General features: G+C 38.2%; 1 protein-coding gene across 3 annotated transcripts in view; it reads right to left on the bottom strand.

The window, feature by feature from the left end:
- phkb (phosphorylase kinase, beta) overlaps positions 1-19032 on the bottom strand; it is a 67556-nt gene that overhangs the window by 6977 nt on the left and 41547 nt on the right. For all 3 annotated transcript variants that reach the window (XM_079867057.1, XM_079867056.1, XM_079867058.1), the window contains 10 exons: positions 12125-12180; positions 10040-10133; positions 5072-5155; positions 3006-3110; positions 2643-2725; positions 2477-2567; positions 1111-1169; positions 787-949; positions 627-708; positions 8-65 (listed from right to left, as the gene is read on the bottom strand). In XM_079867057.1, the coding sequence (XP_079723183.1) occupies positions 8-65; positions 627-708; positions 787-949; positions 1111-1169; positions 2477-2567; positions 2643-2725; positions 3006-3110; positions 5072-5155; positions 10040-10133; positions 12125-12180 (875 nt within the window). The remainder of the gene's footprint in view (positions 1-7; positions 66-626; positions 709-786; positions 950-1110; positions 1170-2476; positions 2568-2642; positions 2726-3005; positions 3111-5071; positions 5156-10039; positions 10134-12124; positions 12181-19032) is intronic.

Here is a 19032-nt window from a genome sequence, read left to right as displayed (position 1 = left end):
GACTTACCAAAGCTTCCTGCTCCCAGCTCTTCTGTAGATTCTCTCCATGTCATCCTTGAGATTCTCTGGACATACAGAGGGTTAGGAATGGCATGTTAACCATGAAAAAATATAATAAAATATTTTCAGCCTTAGTGTAGCCTGTAAGACAACATCCCCAGAGCATTTAGGCCCAAACACATGTGGAAGCTCCGGCTTGCAACATAAAATCACATATAGGCATGTATTTAATCGCTCTGCGCTTGTTCAATAGGTCCGTTTAAGAGTGTGAACAGTCTTGAGCTACGAGATAAACTGTAGCTACGGGAATTAAGACCACAACAAGGGTGTGAGCAAGCATTGCCAACCCACTTGCTTATCCATGAAGGCACTAAATGGATTACAGCTGTGGACATTTCATTCAGATGAGCTTTAAAAGCAGCCATGCAGTAAGACGTGTCCTGTGGCTTTTTAAAAAGCTCACCATTTCAATAGCACTGAAATACTCTGGCCTTACACTTACACTTAATCATTAAAACTTTAGTAAAAGTACCAGACATTTCAGAGGTAGAGACATATTTGACTGAACTAATAATAAATATCTTATAAATTATGTAGGCTACTATTTGGGTGACTAAACCACATACCGTTTTTATCAAAGAAGTCTGGGCCTTCTTTTTTGAGGAGAATACTGGCCAGCTGGGCTTGACTGGCCAGACAGTCACAGTCCTGATAACAGAATATGAGTTATATAAGAGCACCTATATTAAACTCATAATCACACGCAGGCAGGATAGTTAGGCTCACATTGAATTTCTGTAGAATCTCAGATGTGGATTTATGCAACCATTCCTCGACGTTGATCTCAGGCTGCTGCTCCAGGTCAGAGGCGTTCGGCGTGCTGGTTTGACGCTTCACCTTCGAATGCTTGGGCAACTCCAGCTCCTCGAAGCTCTTAAACTCTGGGATCCTACCCAGAGGAATGTATTATGGAAAAAAGAAATGGATTATGAATCTGCGGCATGCCTTAGAAACTGTGAAGACAATTTCTTTCCATTGCTTCAATAAGTGTACCATATTGAACAAAGGTGAAGAGGAAAATAAATGGTGCAAATGGAGGTTAAATCTTACTCAGCTTCATTGACACGTAGGAAATCCAATTGCTCCACCACAGCGCCTGATATCAGGGTCTATAAAGTTTCCACAAAGAATGTTACATTAGAACAGGGGTTTTCAAAGTCAAAGACATAACACAACATAACATACATGATGGCGTCCTTCAATTAAACCACATAGCATGGATTACACACAGATTCTTAATAAAGCTATGACAGATATTTAGTCAAGAGTCCTAACTGTTTACTTTCACCTAACTGACAATGTTACGTGAATACTCACCAAAATGGGCATTTTGACACATACATGTGTGTATTTGACCTTTCAAGCGCAATAATAAGCTGTGAAAGTGAACTGAATTCAGCACTCGTGCTCTTCAGATGTGCGCCACAGAAAGCTGCCTGTCAGCCACGAATTCAGTTCACTTTCACGGTTTATTGTATTTTTAATAACTCATCATCAAGCATGTCCCACTCTTTCTTCTTATTCATTGATGTTTCTTTGCTGCTCAGTCGTGTTTAAGCAGTCCTGCACTGCACACATGTATTTACATACAGATAAACTATATAGAAAAATCTCTAGCGATTGGCATTGTCATATCGCCTGTGCCTCCCCTGCGCGCCCCACACTTTGAAAACCCCTGATAGACCATAGGGAATACAAAGGCATTTAGATACATCATGCAATATTACATTATAATACAATATGTTCTAAATGACTGTTAATCAACACACTAAGCGACTACAGTACAGCAAATAAGTATTTGCCCCCATCTTAAAATTCTCTATTATGCCAAACTTGTGTACAAAAATATTGCACAAAGGGAACCTGAGTAAAGACACAATGCACTTGCACAATACACATGTTAATTCACACAAAATTAGTTATTTCAGTGAAAATAGGTACTGCTCTTTTCAAGGTCCTGCTATGTCATCTTTCTTTGATTCAGAATCTGGACTTTGACTAGGCCTCTCTAAAACTTTTATTTTTTTCTTTCTTTTCAGCCTGTATGATCTGATCTGGATCATTGTTCAACTGCATTACCCAAGTTGGCATGAAATGAAAAATCACACAATTTATTGTCTAAAAGCATGTTATTGTCAAAGCCTGATTTTTTTTTATCTCATAATTTTGAATCAAATATTTCATAACTCCAATTTCTGGTGAAACGACAAGACTTCTCTCTATAGTGACGTATGCACTCAGATTTCTCAGAATATAAACTTCTATTTATCAATATGAAACCATTCAGTGAGAGAAATATGTATTAATATTACTTTAATAATACATTCCCATGTGTTTGTAAGATGTGGAAAAAGGCTGATTTTGGAAGTCAATTAGACGCAGTACATATAAAATCATTTCTTATAAAGAGCAGCACCTGAAGTCTGTCCACATGAACTTTGACTCCTCCAATGTTTCCCTTCTTAAAAGATGCCAGCATGTCCAGGATGGGGTTGAAGCGGCTCCCCCTGGCAAGAAAGAGGTGACATTACTGTACCTCTCATAAACAAAACTAGGTTCTGGCTGATTGGAGAGCCTCTTACTTAATGTTGTCCTCTCTGATAAGGACCAGGAAGAGAGGCCGGCCCGACATCTTCCAGTACTGCTTAATAAACTGCAAGGCATTCTGTAAAACGCATGTAAATACAACCGCATTACAAGAGAGCACTGGAACTTTGGCAATCACATTGCAGCATAAACATACAAGCACAGCGCAGACAGCAGGAGAGCCACACTGTAACTCTGAGGGTGGACACTGATGATTTATAGGGGACGTTTCTGTCCATTGCCCATTTTCTGCCCTAAATTTGATTCTTTCTTTATATAGAAAGATAGACAAAATATGAAACACAAAGTGAACCCTCTTCTTACATCGTCTGAGGAACCAGTGAGGTGTGATATCTCACCTTAATATCATCTATCAAAAGCATGACATCCTGGGACAAGTAGAAGTCACTGAGATCGAAGACAATTGGATAGCAGACCACAGTCTTTCCAAGTATTCGATAAATCTGAGGGGGAGAGAAATTACCCATTGCGTTACCTGCAACTATATGGATGACTGTTAGATCTAGACATATACTTTACCTCAGACAGCAAATAAAACATACTATCCTTTACCTCAGACAGCAAATAAAACATACTATCCTTTCTGAACAGACAGACACATAGACATCCCTCTAGTTTTCTCTGTATTTATGTGAGAAGTGAGTTACTGCATATAGCCCACCACTGTCATACTAAACATAATCAATTATCCATCAAATACAGAAGATCATTACTCTGGAGTTCCTATTTTTATCTTCCCCAAATGTCATCATGCTTAAACTGCCTGCAGGCAGTGAGGCTCAGCAGTTTTGGAAACCAAACAATAGACTTGTAATCAATCATCTGCACCTCTTGACATAATTTAGGTTTGTGTGCAGTTAAAGGGTTTGTGTGCATTTACACTCATGCCGTTGCAATTCATTTGACTTTCTTTCTTTTTTTTTGTGGAACAAAAAAAAAACTAGATATTTAGAAGAATCTTTATGACAAGTGGCTGTTAGGGTTAAAAAATGACAACAAAAGACCCATAAAAGTACTCCATATATAAATCGAGTGCCATTTTCCAAGTCTTCTTAAAGGGATAGTTCACCAAAAATGAAAATTAGCCCATGATTTACTCTCCCTCAAGTCATCCTAGGTGTAAATGACATTCTTCTTTCAGACAAATACAATCGGATTTATATTAAAAAATGTCCTGGCTCTTCCAAGCTTTATAATGGCAGTGAATGGCTGTTTCTGTTTTGAAGTCCATAAAAGTGCATCTAATGCGTTTGTGTAAGAAAAATATTCAAATTTAAAACTTTAGAAATTATAATAACTAGCTTCCGGCCAAACGAACATACGGATTCGACTTAAGTCTAAGCGCAATTTATGCAAGTAATGCGACATACTGCTGATATTTACGCTACGCTACTTCTGACGTCACAAGTTGCGCATTAGGCGCAGTGGATTTTGCGTATGGCCGTTTGACAGGAAACTAGAATTTTACTTTGTAACATGTTAAATATGAATATTTTACTTACACAAATGCATCGCTTTGCTTCAGAAGGCCTTTATTAACCACCCAGAGCCGTGTGGAGCGCTTTTATGATGGATGGATGCACTTTTATGGACTTCAAAACAGAAACAGCCATTCACTGCCATTATAAAGCTTGGAGGAGTCAGGACATTTTTAATATAACTCCAATTGTATTTGTCTGAAAGAATAATGTCATATAGACCTAGGATGACTTGAGGGTGAGTAAATCATGGGCTAATTATTATTTTTGGGTGAACTATCCCTTTAAGCCATACGATGGCTTTTTGAGAAAAACAGACTGAAATTTAAGTCATTAATCTTCTATCATAGTAATATGTTAATTCAAGAACTGCAAACTGCTGCAACCAGATCATGTGTGAACAAATCAGTCAGATAGGTGAATGATTCGTTCAGTACGAAAAGTAAAACGTATTATCTGGTTCCCTGGAAAGAACAGCTCACCGGAGCAAGATTATCAGTCGATACCAACTTAAATTTCAGTACTATCAGTCTTTCATATCAATCAAATAGATGACTTTTAAAATGTTTTTGGTGGGTATTTTGTCATTTTTGGAGATTAGCAGATGTGGTCACTATGAACTGTTGCAGTATGGAAAAGATCTGTAAAAAAGATTCATGAAAAAAATACTTTTGTCTTTTAGAGATAGAATAGCACCATACAAGTTTGTTACGACATGAGGCTGAGTAGATAATGACAGTGAACTATTCCTTTAAAGGAGAGTTGGACTAATATTTAATTATCATAGGCACTGTGTTACTCTGAGCTTCTGAGTTATTATAAGGATAAATCACAAAGAACTGTAATGAGCAGGAGCTGAAGTAAATGAGGAAATGTTTGCATTTCCTGTCAGGAGAGTTTGCGACAGCACACAGAACACTGTTTACCTTGCAAGTACCAATGCAGCCAACGGGCCTCGCCGGTCTCCCACTCAAACCAAGCTTCTTATTAATGGCAAGGAAGCGGTATGCCTTGAAAAATAGAGACACACAAACAACACATAAATATATATATATGTATATATCACACTCAATAAGGACTAGAATGCCTGTGTGTGTCCGTTATGTGTGTAAAGGTATTATCTGAGCCATTATAGTACAGGCACCATGTGGTTTAATTCATAACATGCATGTTTTGTTCAGTGGTTGATTCTGAAAGCCTGGTTATTTCCTTGGAGAAAAGGTCAAGTTTGTTGTTGCAAGTGTTCGTGCAAGTTTCTTTCAGTTAAAACAGCTCAAACATGCATTTTAGTCTGGGGCTAGCTTTAGCTATGTCTATGAAACCGGGGGATAGTGTGACAGAGAAGAATCAGAATGAGCCAGACCAGACAGTTTACCTTGCAGTTTTAAGTTGGTTCAGTGTACTGCTGTGATATTTTTCACAAGGTCTTAGTGCCAATCATTAAGACAGAGATCTGAGCACTTAAGCCATTATTTGAGCATAACACTTTCACAACACTTCCTCTGTGACCTCAATAAAGCTGCTCTCTTCTGTATCACTAATTTATCATTTAGCTGATACTTTTGTATATCTCAAATTGCAGTGCACTTATTAGAGTCTCTGTTCCCTTGGAGCAACCTGGTGTTAAGTGGTGTAAAGTTCATGATTCCTTGGTTCCTTTCGCTTTCCAGCCTAGATTTTTCAATCATTACACTTTGCTGCACAACATTGTAAGAATAACTAGATCCATGCATTTTCTGAAGAAAATGCAAAACTGTGCTTATCAAAAGCTCACCATGATGCTACTGTGCACAAGTCTAATAAGGCTCATCCCATTTTGCATATAAAGCTAGAAAAACTTCAAAGAATTGGGCTCATTTCTTACATTTCTTTTTAAGTAATTTATTTTGCTCATGAGACATGTATTACTATTATAGAGGGTATGCGCGTGACGCCACCATCGGCCGGAGTGAATGCAGTCACGCCCAGTAAGTGGCAAAAAGACTGAGCGGCAGCATTTGTTTTCAGCGTGAATGCCCCAAAAAACACACAAAACACACCTAAAACGGGAAAGAGCTTTGCGATTGACTGTACAACTAGATTTTACCAGAAATCTGAGGTACTGTATATTTTTACAGACAGCCAAAAGCTACAGAACAGACTATATTCTGCATAATTGGATGTTTTTAAATAAACACTGACAAAAAACTATACAAGTTTTAGGGCTGGACGATATGATGATATACAGTACAACATTAATGTAAGTGATCACCCGGATTTAGACCTATCTATATTGTATAAAGCGTATGCAGGCATTTACAAGCGTTTACAAATTTGCTTTATTTATTTCCCCGGCGTCGTCAGGCACATATAAATGTCAGGAAACACGATTCCTGGCTGCATGTCAACATCCATGGATCACTGGATCTTTGGTAAGTTGTAAGGAACACTATATCGAATCCATCCTTTAGATTAAACTGATAATATTTCGTTTTACTCGCGTTTTCGCAGTTTCCCCTATTAACTCCAGTCACGCAGCAACTCTTTTGCCACTCAATCCGGCTGAGGGGGGCGTGTTCTGGAAAGTGACGTCAATGCATTCCCTCCCTAAGTTGAAAATGGGGATGCTGCTTAGGAAAGAATGAAAAGTGTGAAGGTGTTTTTTTCAGGATTCTATAATGAACAGAAAGTTTGAAGAACAACATTTATTTGAAATAGAATTTTGAATATTTATTAAATATTATATGATTATAACATTTTTATATAATCTAAAATTAAATATTACATTTTTTGTCACTTCTGATCAATTTTGTGTGTCCTTGCTGAGTATTGATTTATTTCAAACAAACAAACAAATCTTACTGACCCCAACATTTTTAAACAGTGTAATTGGTCCACACTGTGTGATTCAGTCTCGCTTTTAGCCGGATTAATCCTCTCCCAGTAACAATTACATGCAAGTTGAACTATCGGTAAAGAGTCTCAGCAGAACAAAACAATGCAAGGAGATTAAACAGAGGTATTTGAGTCAATGTGCAGTGACTTTTCCATCCAACACATAAACCACTTTGCCAGTGACACTCATCAACCACATGTTTAAAGGCAGAGCTGCAGTCACGGCACACAACTTAAAATGGTAACAAATACAATGTCAGGGCAAAACACCGAACAGTACAGCAGTAATTTGCATGATTTATTCATGCCACAGAATTGTATTCCTACCTCCCTGCCACCCTATTTCACCAATGTCCACCCACTTGGAGATCTATGGTCTCGTCCATGCTCAGGTTTGCCCTTCAATCTAAATCTATGGGATTTTTCTGTCATTTTATTGTCTGCCAAGTAGAAATCACAAGACTGATTGATTAGAAAAGTAATAGTACACTTCTCCTGAAGCGTAGCAACCTAAAAGTCTAAGAACAAACCCCCCTCCCTGCATATAGTGACGCTTGCCTCAGTAATCATATTCCAGTGCAGAGTGTACAAAGAGTGTGCCGACATCTTTACGACATTAGATGGAGCTCTATTTCTCTCTGACCTCCTGCGGTCTGACATTCTCAGAATAACACTCCAATACAAAAGTGTACTGCACAACACGACGAAAAGACAAAAAATACCAGAACAATAAGCCCCTGCCGAGGAGAATCCAGCTCATATCCAACCGAAACAGGAAAATGGATGCTAATTTAGACTAAATCCAGTAGTCAATACGAACATTTTCGAGAGAGATTTATGCTCCAGAACTCTTTTTCTCTCGTTGTGGATCTCTGTACCTTGGAAAATTTGTGTGCAGAATAGCAATGAGGGGAAGACACAACTGAATCGAGAGCGCCCTGCCTCTAATCAGAAGCTCAACATGCCTGACACGAAACCTGCAAATGTCACGCATGCTAAGCCTGTAGCACATCAAGAGGGGCAGTGAAGCCACTGTGCTGATGTTGAAACAAACCTCTTTAATACACAGGATTCTACAATTAAGACGTTCACGCTCGTATCACTTTCTGCAGCCTTGCCGCTTGAATTAGAAACAGCACGTCAACCTATGAACTGCTCTCTTATCTGCGCTTGTATTTGACATGATTATTTAAGAATATCAGGCGAAAGGTTTTTGTTAAAGATAAGGCTGCACATTAGGGCTGCACAACTGATCAAATAAAAATGTAAAATCAATTACAGCTGCAACAATTAAGTAATTGTGGTGAGAGCTTTCCATTTTGATAAACTCTCACTGTGTCAAAATGTTCCTTTTACAATGTAATTTTGCAGTAATCGAGTAACCAATCACAGACATTTCTGCATGAATGCAATGGCAGATCAGATTAATTTCAAGCAGTTTACAGGTTATTGGTAAAGACAACTAAGCAAGTTTGCATAAGCAGTCTCATCCACGGATGTATTTTCAATCTTTGTTGTGGCACACAATAAGAAGCTTTAGAACCAAAGTGAAGGCATAGACAGTAATTTAGAAAGATTTTAAATTTAGCACCACTTACCATGTAGTCTGAGTAATAGCCAATATGCATAGCAAGTGAGAGATTATTATCAACAGTATAATCAACAAGGTAAAGACAGAGTAAATAAGCAAGTATAGACAGCTTCAATTATTATAATGGAAGAGTTCTCCAGAGCCCAAAAATCTGAATGGCTTGCATAGTAAGAAAGATTTATTGATTATAGCAGGATTTATTTTGATAATTTATTCAGATTTTGGACATATTTTGTTTCGAGTCATGCTGCTCAAAAGTTGACCATAAACGCTGCTTGATATACTTATTTATGGATTAATAGAATTGACTGAATGTAGGATTAACAGATTGATTCAATATTAACTACACTACTGTTCAAAACATTCTATGCATCAAAGAATCATTAAAAAAAATATTTTCAACGTTGATAATAATAGCTAATCAGAACATTAGAAAATATTAGAATGATTTCTGAAGGATCGTGTGATATGGAAGACTGGAGTAATGGTGGCTGAACACGAACTTTTGCACAGTATTGGAAATGAAGACAAATTAATAATTAAATAATAAAATCAATCATAATATCACAAAATATCAAAAGAAAATAATCCACAATTAAGATTTTGCAGTTTTAGTGCTTTTCCTCCTATCTAAAAGAATTATTTAAGGAATTAAAATGTGTATATTGTGTCATTTACCATGAAAGGTGACAGCAACAAAGGTTTTGCAGCTGATCTAAAGTAGGCTGCTCTTTCCAAAGAGCTCCGAGCATCCTTACAGAGGCATACTCAGCAAACCATCACTCCCTCTAATGCACACTTGAGTGCACACACACACACACACAAAACTGACCGCAGATAGAACAGTGTCAAGGGAAGCAGATACTGTTGGGTGTCTGATTTCAAACAGCTTTTAAACCAAACTGCAGTAAATTGCACGTTCCGGCGACAAAACCTTACCACCCACACACACACCCACAGACAGAAGAACAAACACGTAAACACTCTCGCACATATTGCTACATGATCTGTCGATTACAGACAGAATGAGCACAAAAAAACATTTAGCAAAAGATAATAATCTAAAAATCTGATGACCAGTACAGACCAGGTTGGTCAGAAAAATTAACGCAGCTTTCTATTGATATATTGTCACTCTTTTGCTAGTACGTTTACAAAGGTCATTTATATATATATGAGAAAACATTAAAGACTATTTTCAGAGTCTTTTGTCAAACTAAATCCATCAATAGTGCATGAGGGAGGTTCAAACCATGGTGTAAATCTTAAAGAGAATGCAAAAATAATTCACTAACTGACATGAGGGATGTGCCAGTCAATCCAAACCACTTGATAAACTAGCCAATGGTCTAATGGAGCGACTGCCACAGAAACAGATCAGTCTGGAAGATTTGTTTGGTGGTCAGTTTGATTGATTGAAACGGGATACCTTCACCAGCTCTTTCTGAGGCCAGATCTGAATGGGCTCCACCTGCTGCGGGGTCTGAGTTTGAATGCCATAGGTGTTGAGGAAGACCTGCAATCTGAAAGACACAAGCAAGGTGTGTCATTTCTGCAACATTAGTGGAATCAAAGGAATTAGAAAAACAATGACAAGCTTATCTTTTTTTTTTCTGGCTTATTTTCTTGATATCACCACCTGTGTGCTCCCATGTGTTTGAAAATAATCATTCCACTGCAATTCTATTGTTGCAGTTGTTGTGCCACATTCTATCCCCCTGTTCAAAAACGAATCACATTATAGCGATATCTGGTTCTATTTAAAGAAAATATAATTTCTTTTTTTTACTATTAACTATTAAAAAGTATTACATCCAATTTGTCTTTAATGTGGTATTATGCTAGCCTAGAAATCTAGACGCACCCTAGCGGCAGGAAAATGTATTTTGCAGCCAGGGTAGTCTAGCAACTCTCCATTGACTTTCGGAGCTGTAAAAACCTAAATTGGGTCAGGCCAATCACATCGCGTATAGAGTAGGCGGGGCGGGCTTAACATAATGACGACAGAGTTGCGACGGTTCCCTGCTACTTGAAAACAAAGAAAAGCTGCTGCTGGCGAACAGTCTTTCGAATCGACTTTGGCCGTGACTCTGGAGGACTTGGAGTTAAGTTTTTCTTTGAGAAAAGAGCAAAGAACGGCACTTAAGTCATTCTTAAAAAAGGAAGATGTGTTCGTAGTTTTGCCGGCCAGATTCAAAAGTTGAATCTATCAACTAACGTTAGCTCCGCTGTTGGGAAAACGCTCTGGTTGGTTGAAGCGCTGTCCTATTGCGTGCAGAGGGAATTTGAAAGACAGCCGTTTATCCCGCCCCTCGGATTGAGCCGTGTCTATGGTGAGTTGCCAGACCTAACATCTTGATGTAGGTCTGGCTTGCCAGGCTAGTATTATGCTGACTAATAAAGTTAATGGTAGGCTAATGTAATAGTAAGCTAGTGAAGAAGAGTAATAAAGAATGTTTAATGGACCACAGACTGTGATAACACGGGTATTAATTTGCTAGATTTAGGTTTTTCTTTTTTAAATGTAATGTAAAATTATAAAGCTAAGTGTTATATAACCTTCAAATTAAATTATATAAAACTAGTCATTGCTTTTGCGTGAATGGTTCTAATACAACAGCTGAAGGACTGATTGCAAATTTGACATCTTTCTCTCTTCTGACAAACATAACCGTTCTATAATTTTTTTTCCTCTTTTGTAAAGACAGTCACGTTATTTAGATTTTTTTCTTTTGCTATTGGAGTAAATGAGAATGTAACCATTTATTTGTAGTTTCTGTTCACCACTATTTCCGTTCAGTTCACTATTCTGTTTCTGAGAACCCAGGAAATGTGAAAAGGGTCCATTTGACCACAATTTAAAAGACATTTATAGTCATATTTACATAGTTAATATGCATCTTAAAGCGGTTATGTAGGATTTGCAATCAAGCATTGATGTAAAGTATCCATAAGGGCCAAGGGGAAACAATCTTGCACGACACTGGAAATACATAAATGAGTGCTCTGCATGTACTTCTCATAATGAGGGGTTCAACGAATATGTTTACAAGCAACAAGAACCAGCATACACTATAATATTTTAACAACATTATTTCAGCTTTGCAGGGAAGGTGAGGTGTTAAGTGGAATTTGCTGCTTTAAATGAAGGTATGATGGTTGAGTTGAACAAGTAATCCTGATTAAGTTTTGCAGTGTGAAGAAGGGGAGAGGAGGGTAAGTGCTGGGGTGAACAATGTTAAATGAACTGCAGAGTGGGTCTGGCTGAGGCCAGATGGCCACATGACCTCTTTCACCTCTTCCTCTTCCCAGAAAAGCTTTAAATGAGAGAGCTGATGGATGAAGGCTACAGAATAGCCCAACAATTAATGTGAAGGCCTCAATTAGACCAGGAGAGAGAGAGAGAGAGAGAGAGAGAGAGAGAGAGAGAGAGAGAGAGAGAGAGAGAGAGAGAGAGAGAGAGAGAGAGAGAGAGAGAGAGAGAGAGAGAGAGAGAGATGAGAAATGTATTTACCTTTGACTTTCTGCTATCAGGGCCACATGAATGACCACATCGTTCACAATGGGACCCTGCAGGAAACAAACAAAGAAGACGTATTGGCAAACTTTGGGTCTCTGTGGGGAAGACTTAAAGGCAAGGGCACAGAGTGTAAAATCCATCGCCTGTGAGTTCAGGAGTGAGTGACTATACTAAAAATGAAGAAAAGAGAGAAAGACCTTAAGAGTGAGAAAGTCAGAGCACCTAGAGTATAACCGATGACCGGGTGGCTGGAGGGAATAGGGGAAAAACAAGCTTCATCGAGAGGGAGAGAAAGAGAGACTGCAGACAAAGATGAGGGAGATGATGGTGGATCAGAGCCCTGATTCTTTATGCTAGCTCATTACAGACGTTTGGGCTGGATGATGTAGTAATTTCGCTGAGATAATGAGCTACTGATTGCTGAAGGTTTAGGTTGGGTCATATCAATCAGTGGCTAAAGCCCTCTGCCTACACACAGAGGACACCCAGCATCCATTTAAACCTTCCACAGCCACAACTCCAAAACTGCAAGAGCATCTTAATGGCTAATTTGTCTTGTTTTCGCGAGATCGCAACTTGCAGGCTTCCCTGTTTCAAAACAATCGTTATTTCTGCGATTCTGCTTGGTGCTACGGTAAAACAATTCATTGATAACCGAGGTTTACAGGCACTTCTCTTGCAAAAACGTACAGCGTTTACCAACCCCCTGCAGCTACAACTCCCAAAGCCATTACATTAGCCAGCTAATATGTAAATAACACACCTTCAAATGCGCTAAAATGTGTCAAAAGTTGGGATAGACAGATTTATTAGTCTGAAAGGAAGATTTATATTTGTGATGTAAGCTGTTTGCCTCAGCTGTGCTGTAGTTTGATTCCCATTAAAATGGGGGCGATAAGTGCTCGGTGAACAGGGCAAATCACAGCTTTGGGTTAAATGACATATTGGCACAGCTATTTTGTGGAGGCAGTGCAGTGAGTCATCACAAGGGTTGATCAACAGAGACGATACATGCTAATTCTGCCCTGCGTGAGGGCTGCAGAGGAGGAGGATATTTTGTTCAGGTGGATAGAGCAGGTTCAAGCTGCCCTTGATGGATGGGAAGTGAATGTCTGGGTATGTTATTAATCTGTGACGGGTGCAGAAGGATTCAAAAAGTGAAAAGGTGCAGTATAACTTCAGTAGTTTGCATTGCGCCAAGAACAACAGTGAAACAACTATATATATATATATAAACATTAGGATTAAATCATCACCATTAGTGGCACCAAACAAAATTGTAAAACAATCAATTGCAAAACCATAAACATTAACATTTACGCATTAGCCAGATTCTTTTGTCTGAAGAGACTGTAGGCTGGGTGGGCATCATACACTTTCCGACCGAACACAACAAACTCCTTGCTAGGATACGCACTACAAATAAAAACAATGCGTCTTATAAAATTGGTTTAAAATGTAAAATATGTTTGATATTCTCTGACTGTGCTCATCATACACTACACAATTTGCAGTCAAATCAGACTGGCTCTGACATTCGGCAACTGACTCGTACAGACTGAAAATTGGGGCAAAAATCTATGCTAAATGTAGTAGTCCGGACTTAACAATGCATTTGGGGAATATGTTTTATCTGATTCTCTGGGAACACACAAAACAACTCATGGCCATGGCAGTTGACAATATGAATCACTTCCTATTCCTATTGTTTCTGTTGTTGATCACCACAGAAATTATTTTCACTCAAATTTCAGCTTCAGTAAATAATATAAAATACATCACAATGAAAATCTAAGGGGCAGATACTGTACATTTGTACATTGTAAGTCAGTGCATTTTTTTTGTTTTGTTTGTATAACGTGAGGTATGAAATATGTGCCAGCCCAGCACACCCCATTATGCTGGAATAGAAGAAAGTACTTTAACAGGAAAAAAAAACATATTTCATCTTTGATATGCACATATTTTCTCACAGCAGTGTAGTTATGGCTTTGTAGTGATGGCAGTTGGTGGTGTACAAATTCCTGCAAGTCAAGTCTACTATTGGTACTAGTGGGAGCCCCCCCTGTACTCTGCAGACTCCTGAAGTCTCTCGCTCTGTACTGAAGCAGCAGACAATAAACTATGAACAGCTCAATATGACTGACAGTGATAAGAAATGCTCTTTATTAATGTCTCTGTTATCAATCAGTCAAATGATCTCTATTCATAATGTGGCTTCAAGAACCCCATGTTAAGTCAAACAGTCAATATTTACCTCTAATGACAAATCTGTCAGACTCTGCAACTTTAGGAACATTAATAAATTAAAGACCAAAACAAATGTCACAAATAAAATGAGGAATGAGGATAAAGGCTCTTGCAGCTTACAGTATAGCATAATCATGCTGTATCTGCAAAAAAGTACAAATTAGTCCTCAAAACATTAAACCTATAAGGCATTGTACCGTGATGGTATCAGATGGGAATATTGTGGTACTCTGATATATACATGTTTATGTAAGATTACCATATTTATATTAATCTGTATTTACTAGCACTCCAACTTCAAATAATACTATAGTCAATAATATACTATAGTCAATACAGTATAGTATAGTTGTGAGGGTTGGTAAGCAATTTTAATATGTGATGGCATCTTTTGAACATTGGCCGCTTTCACTAATTCAACGCAGTCATACATTGACAGGCTTAGACTGTAATAGTATGTTAAGATTGACTGCGGTGTAAGCCGCTCCTGCGTGCTGAAGAAAATTTCATATCTGATGCAAAGAGCACTTGAAAAACCTCCCCTTCGTCAGCTAAGTGATGTTTTCGCAGATTCTGGAGCTGCTGGAATTGAGATGGGATCACTAATGGCAAAACTCCACAGCTTGTGAGTGCATCACAAAGGTGTAAAAGTACAGACTAATGAAATGCTATAACTGTTGCCTCAAATGCAATATACTGCAATACAGAGTTCACATATCACGTTATTAGAATACTTTCTGATTCTGCAGACAGTAGCAGCAAACCACAACACAACATTCTACACAACACCAGCATTGCTCATGTGGCAGTATATAATGCTCTATTTTGACAACCTAAAATAAGCCATTTTCCTGAATCCATTCTTATGGTAAATTATTGCAAATGTTTTAGAGCTGTAAAGATTTTATAATATCTCAATTCAAACTAAAAGGAACTTTAAAGATTCTATTCTAATCGGACAGCCTGAAATAAGCCCCTTTTCTTTGAATCCATTTATGTGATGAATCAATGCAAACCCAATGGACTGTCTCTTAGAGATATGATGTGGATAAAAGAGATATGGCAGATCCACAATCGCATCGCAGTTTGTTCTGCCAATACACAAAAACATTAACCGATGTGAACTGCTGCTCTTTAGGATGCCTAATGTACCTTTAATGATTAAAATTCAAAGAAGTCTCTTTGTTGATGCAGCTGGTAAGTTTGGGAGCTGTTTGCAATTTAGGTTACACATTTCAATTGATAAAGCCCCATCAAACTAAGAGATGGAGATAGAAAAATGAATCTAAAGTCATGAGACCATATTGAAATTCTGGGATTAATTTTTTTTATTTAAAACAGCAAATACACAAAGAGTTTTAAGATTTAGAAAAATGTTTAATAAAACAATGAAAAATTTAAAATTGAAGCATTGGCCTCAGATTTTTGGACCCCTATGTAAAAATAAAATTCTCTTTCCAAAGTAGAATGGAAAAAGTGCTTACTTTTTCATCTCCATTCCACATCTTATAATAGAGTGAGGGGCTCCCTATGCAACAGCGCACGTCTGGCCACAATCACCTTAAAGAAATTGAAAGGGTTGGGGATTGGACTTTGGAGAAGGTGGGAGTGTAATTGTGAACAAAGGCTTGCTGTGAATTCGATACACATCACCCCTCTCTAGAAGGACCACAGATATATTAGATCTAGTCGGCAATCCTTATGACAAGAAGGAAAAAAAATCAATTTATATTAAAGCGAGGCAGGTGAAAGCCTCAGGAGTCTGGTGCTTGTCAGCGGTGTTGTATGTGATGTAATTCCCATAAAGATGCAGTGTGTGGAGTGAGAGGAGATAAGGAGGCTGATTACTAATACCTGTAGAGCTGCTCCAAAGGAAAGTATGTGCAGAGCGGTTTCAGAAACAGATTGGGACTGTGTTTTTAAGCCTCTGATAAAACACACAGTCACAAAAGTAATATGAAGGAAAATGACACCGACCTAACACTGACACTTTTTGTAATTCATTTCACAAATATTTCACATTTCACTACAAAAGACATTAGGTTTAGATGCAGTTCTGTGTCTCAGTGTATCAAGTGTCACAATAATTCAGTATTTTCAATATTTTACTTTATTAAAATGGACTGACTGGTTCTTGAACCGACAGGTCCTGATTTGGGTACTGATCTGGAATGGATCTGGGGGTCTGTTATTGGTTTGGGTCGTAAGACCTGTTCACACCAACACAAATGTTCAGCACAGAAATGCAGCCCGATTTTCACACGTCATTTGTCTGTTTGAAAAAAATGGAAGATGGTCTGAATGAAAATGCACTCTCTAACAGTAGGTGACACATATGGAAATCAGTTACACAAGGGCGCTTTTTTTTTTTTTTTTTGGTGTTATTGCCTTTATTGAGATAAAAAGTAGATAACTGACAGTAAATAAAGTGAGAGAAAGAGGGGGGCGGGATTGGGAAAGATGGGACTCAAACTCTTGTATCCCGAAGTGCACCCGCGCTACACATCAGAGCGTTGCCCACAAGGCTATTGGCTCTGACAAAGGGCACAGCTTTCCATTTCAAACACCTTCTTGTTCGCAATAAATTTATAAAAACAAAGTCAAACAGCATTTACAGGTTTTAAAACAGCTGTTAGATTTTTTTATTATTGTTATATTATTATTATTTTATTAAAAAACAACAGTACAGAGAAAGAGAGTCGGGTCCAGATTCTGCTATTCACTGTTGCTTAGCCAAATTCTCTGTTCACAAGCACCACCAAGTCACAGTTTTATGTACCAACAATGACCAAATGACCAAAAGCACAAAACGTATTGGTTGGCCAATTTTATTCACAGTGTGATAGAACAGAGATTATAAAACCTCTCCATAAGAAAATGACATGCAAATGTTTGTGTTGGTCTGAAAAGATGCATTAAAGGGTTCACCCAAAAATGAAAATGATTAAAAGGTGTATATGACTTTCTTCTTTCAGCCAAACACAATCGGAGTTATATTTAAAAAAAAAATAAAGCTTCCAAGCTTTATAGGCCTTTATTAAACCCCCTGGAGTCAAAGGAGTCACTCAATCAAAGTGCTGATTGCCTATAACATTGAAGCAAATACTAAACCCTAACCTTACCTTAATATAGTGTTGGTCTCACATCCTGATAGATAGCATTACTGTTTGTCGCAATTGAACTCATCTATGATTATTAAGAAGTCTGAACTTTTTCTTCCCCAAACCACTTAAGCGGGATTTGGACAAAACTTAACAGAGGCAAGGTTCTGGACTTTACTCTTAAAAAGCCTTTGTGTTTTTAGATTTCACAGCCTAATAACAGCGTAATTTTGTTTGTCTTGACTAGTTGGCTGCTGAACAATGCTTGATCATCATTACTTATTAGGAGATAACATGGAAAGGTATATGCCAAGATATGTTTCCAGTGAAATACACTCCAAACATTACAATATCAGAGTGACACTGGATTTGGATTCTCGTACTATAAAGTCTGGAGTTATACTAACTGAGTGAGTGACACATAAACGATTTCTTGCCACATTCATCACATCTGCTGGCTGTCGGTGATAAACATACAACACATCTGTCACCACTCCGAAGACATTTGAGAAAAGACTTTCAGCTCCAACAACAAATGTTTCCACATGGCCGTCAGCACAGAATTACAGAATGTTGCCTGCCCAAATGTACAGCCCTTCTTTTGCGCTCTCTTTAATATTTTCAACCCATCATCGTTCTCTCCTGCACTGTGAAGTGTTTTGTTTGTGTCTCTCAGCATAAAGGTGGACAACTGACATGCTTTAGAATGATGTGTTCATGTGGGTGCGTATGCAAGTGTAGTGATGGTCATTGGAAATTCTCCATCAATATTTTCAGGAATTAAAACACACACACACACACACACACACACACACACACACACACACACACACACACACACACACACACACACACACACACACACACACACACACACACACACACACACACACACACACACACACACACACACACACACACACACACACACACACACACACACACACACACACACACACCATGCTTACATTTATAAAGAGTCATTTCAACGAAGAGCAGCCTCAACAAGTACAAGGTGAATTAGTTCGCCATCAAAAGCGAGTTGTGTGAATGTGTGTAAATGTGCAGTGCACCTACTTGCATACACGTCTATATGGATTTCTATTATGAATGTAAGTAACATAGTAAGTGCGCATGTTTCTGTTCCAGGGTTGTGCTGCATTTAGAACTGAATGGAGAATGTCTTTTAAATTCCAGTTCTTGAATTTCAGTTGAGGCAGCCAATAGGATGCAGAATATCAATTCAAATTTGAATGCAAGTGGAAATGGAATTAATTAAAATTCAAAGAAAGAACGAACAAACGAATAATAGATACATTTACAAGATGCTTTTATCCAAAGTGACTTGCACTTTATTCAAGATACACATTTTGTCAGCCCGTGCTTTGAACCCATGACCTTGGCATTGTTAGTGCTGTGCTCTACAGTTTCAGCAACAGACAGACTGGATGGATGGATGGATGGATGGATGGATGGATGGATGGATGGACAGAAAAGACAGACAACCTTGAACATCTGCATATGTCCATGCCGTATGGCCACTGATATGTC

The sequence above is a fragment of the Squalius cephalus genome, assembly GCF_949319135.1.
Source record: "Squalius cephalus genome assembly, chromosome: 3".
NCBI classification, from domain to species: Eukaryota; Metazoa; Chordata; class Actinopteri; order Cypriniformes; family Leuciscidae; genus Squalius; species Squalius cephalus.
Note: the sequence above shows the minus strand (reverse complement) of the source record. Positions and strands in the feature narration are given on the sequence as shown.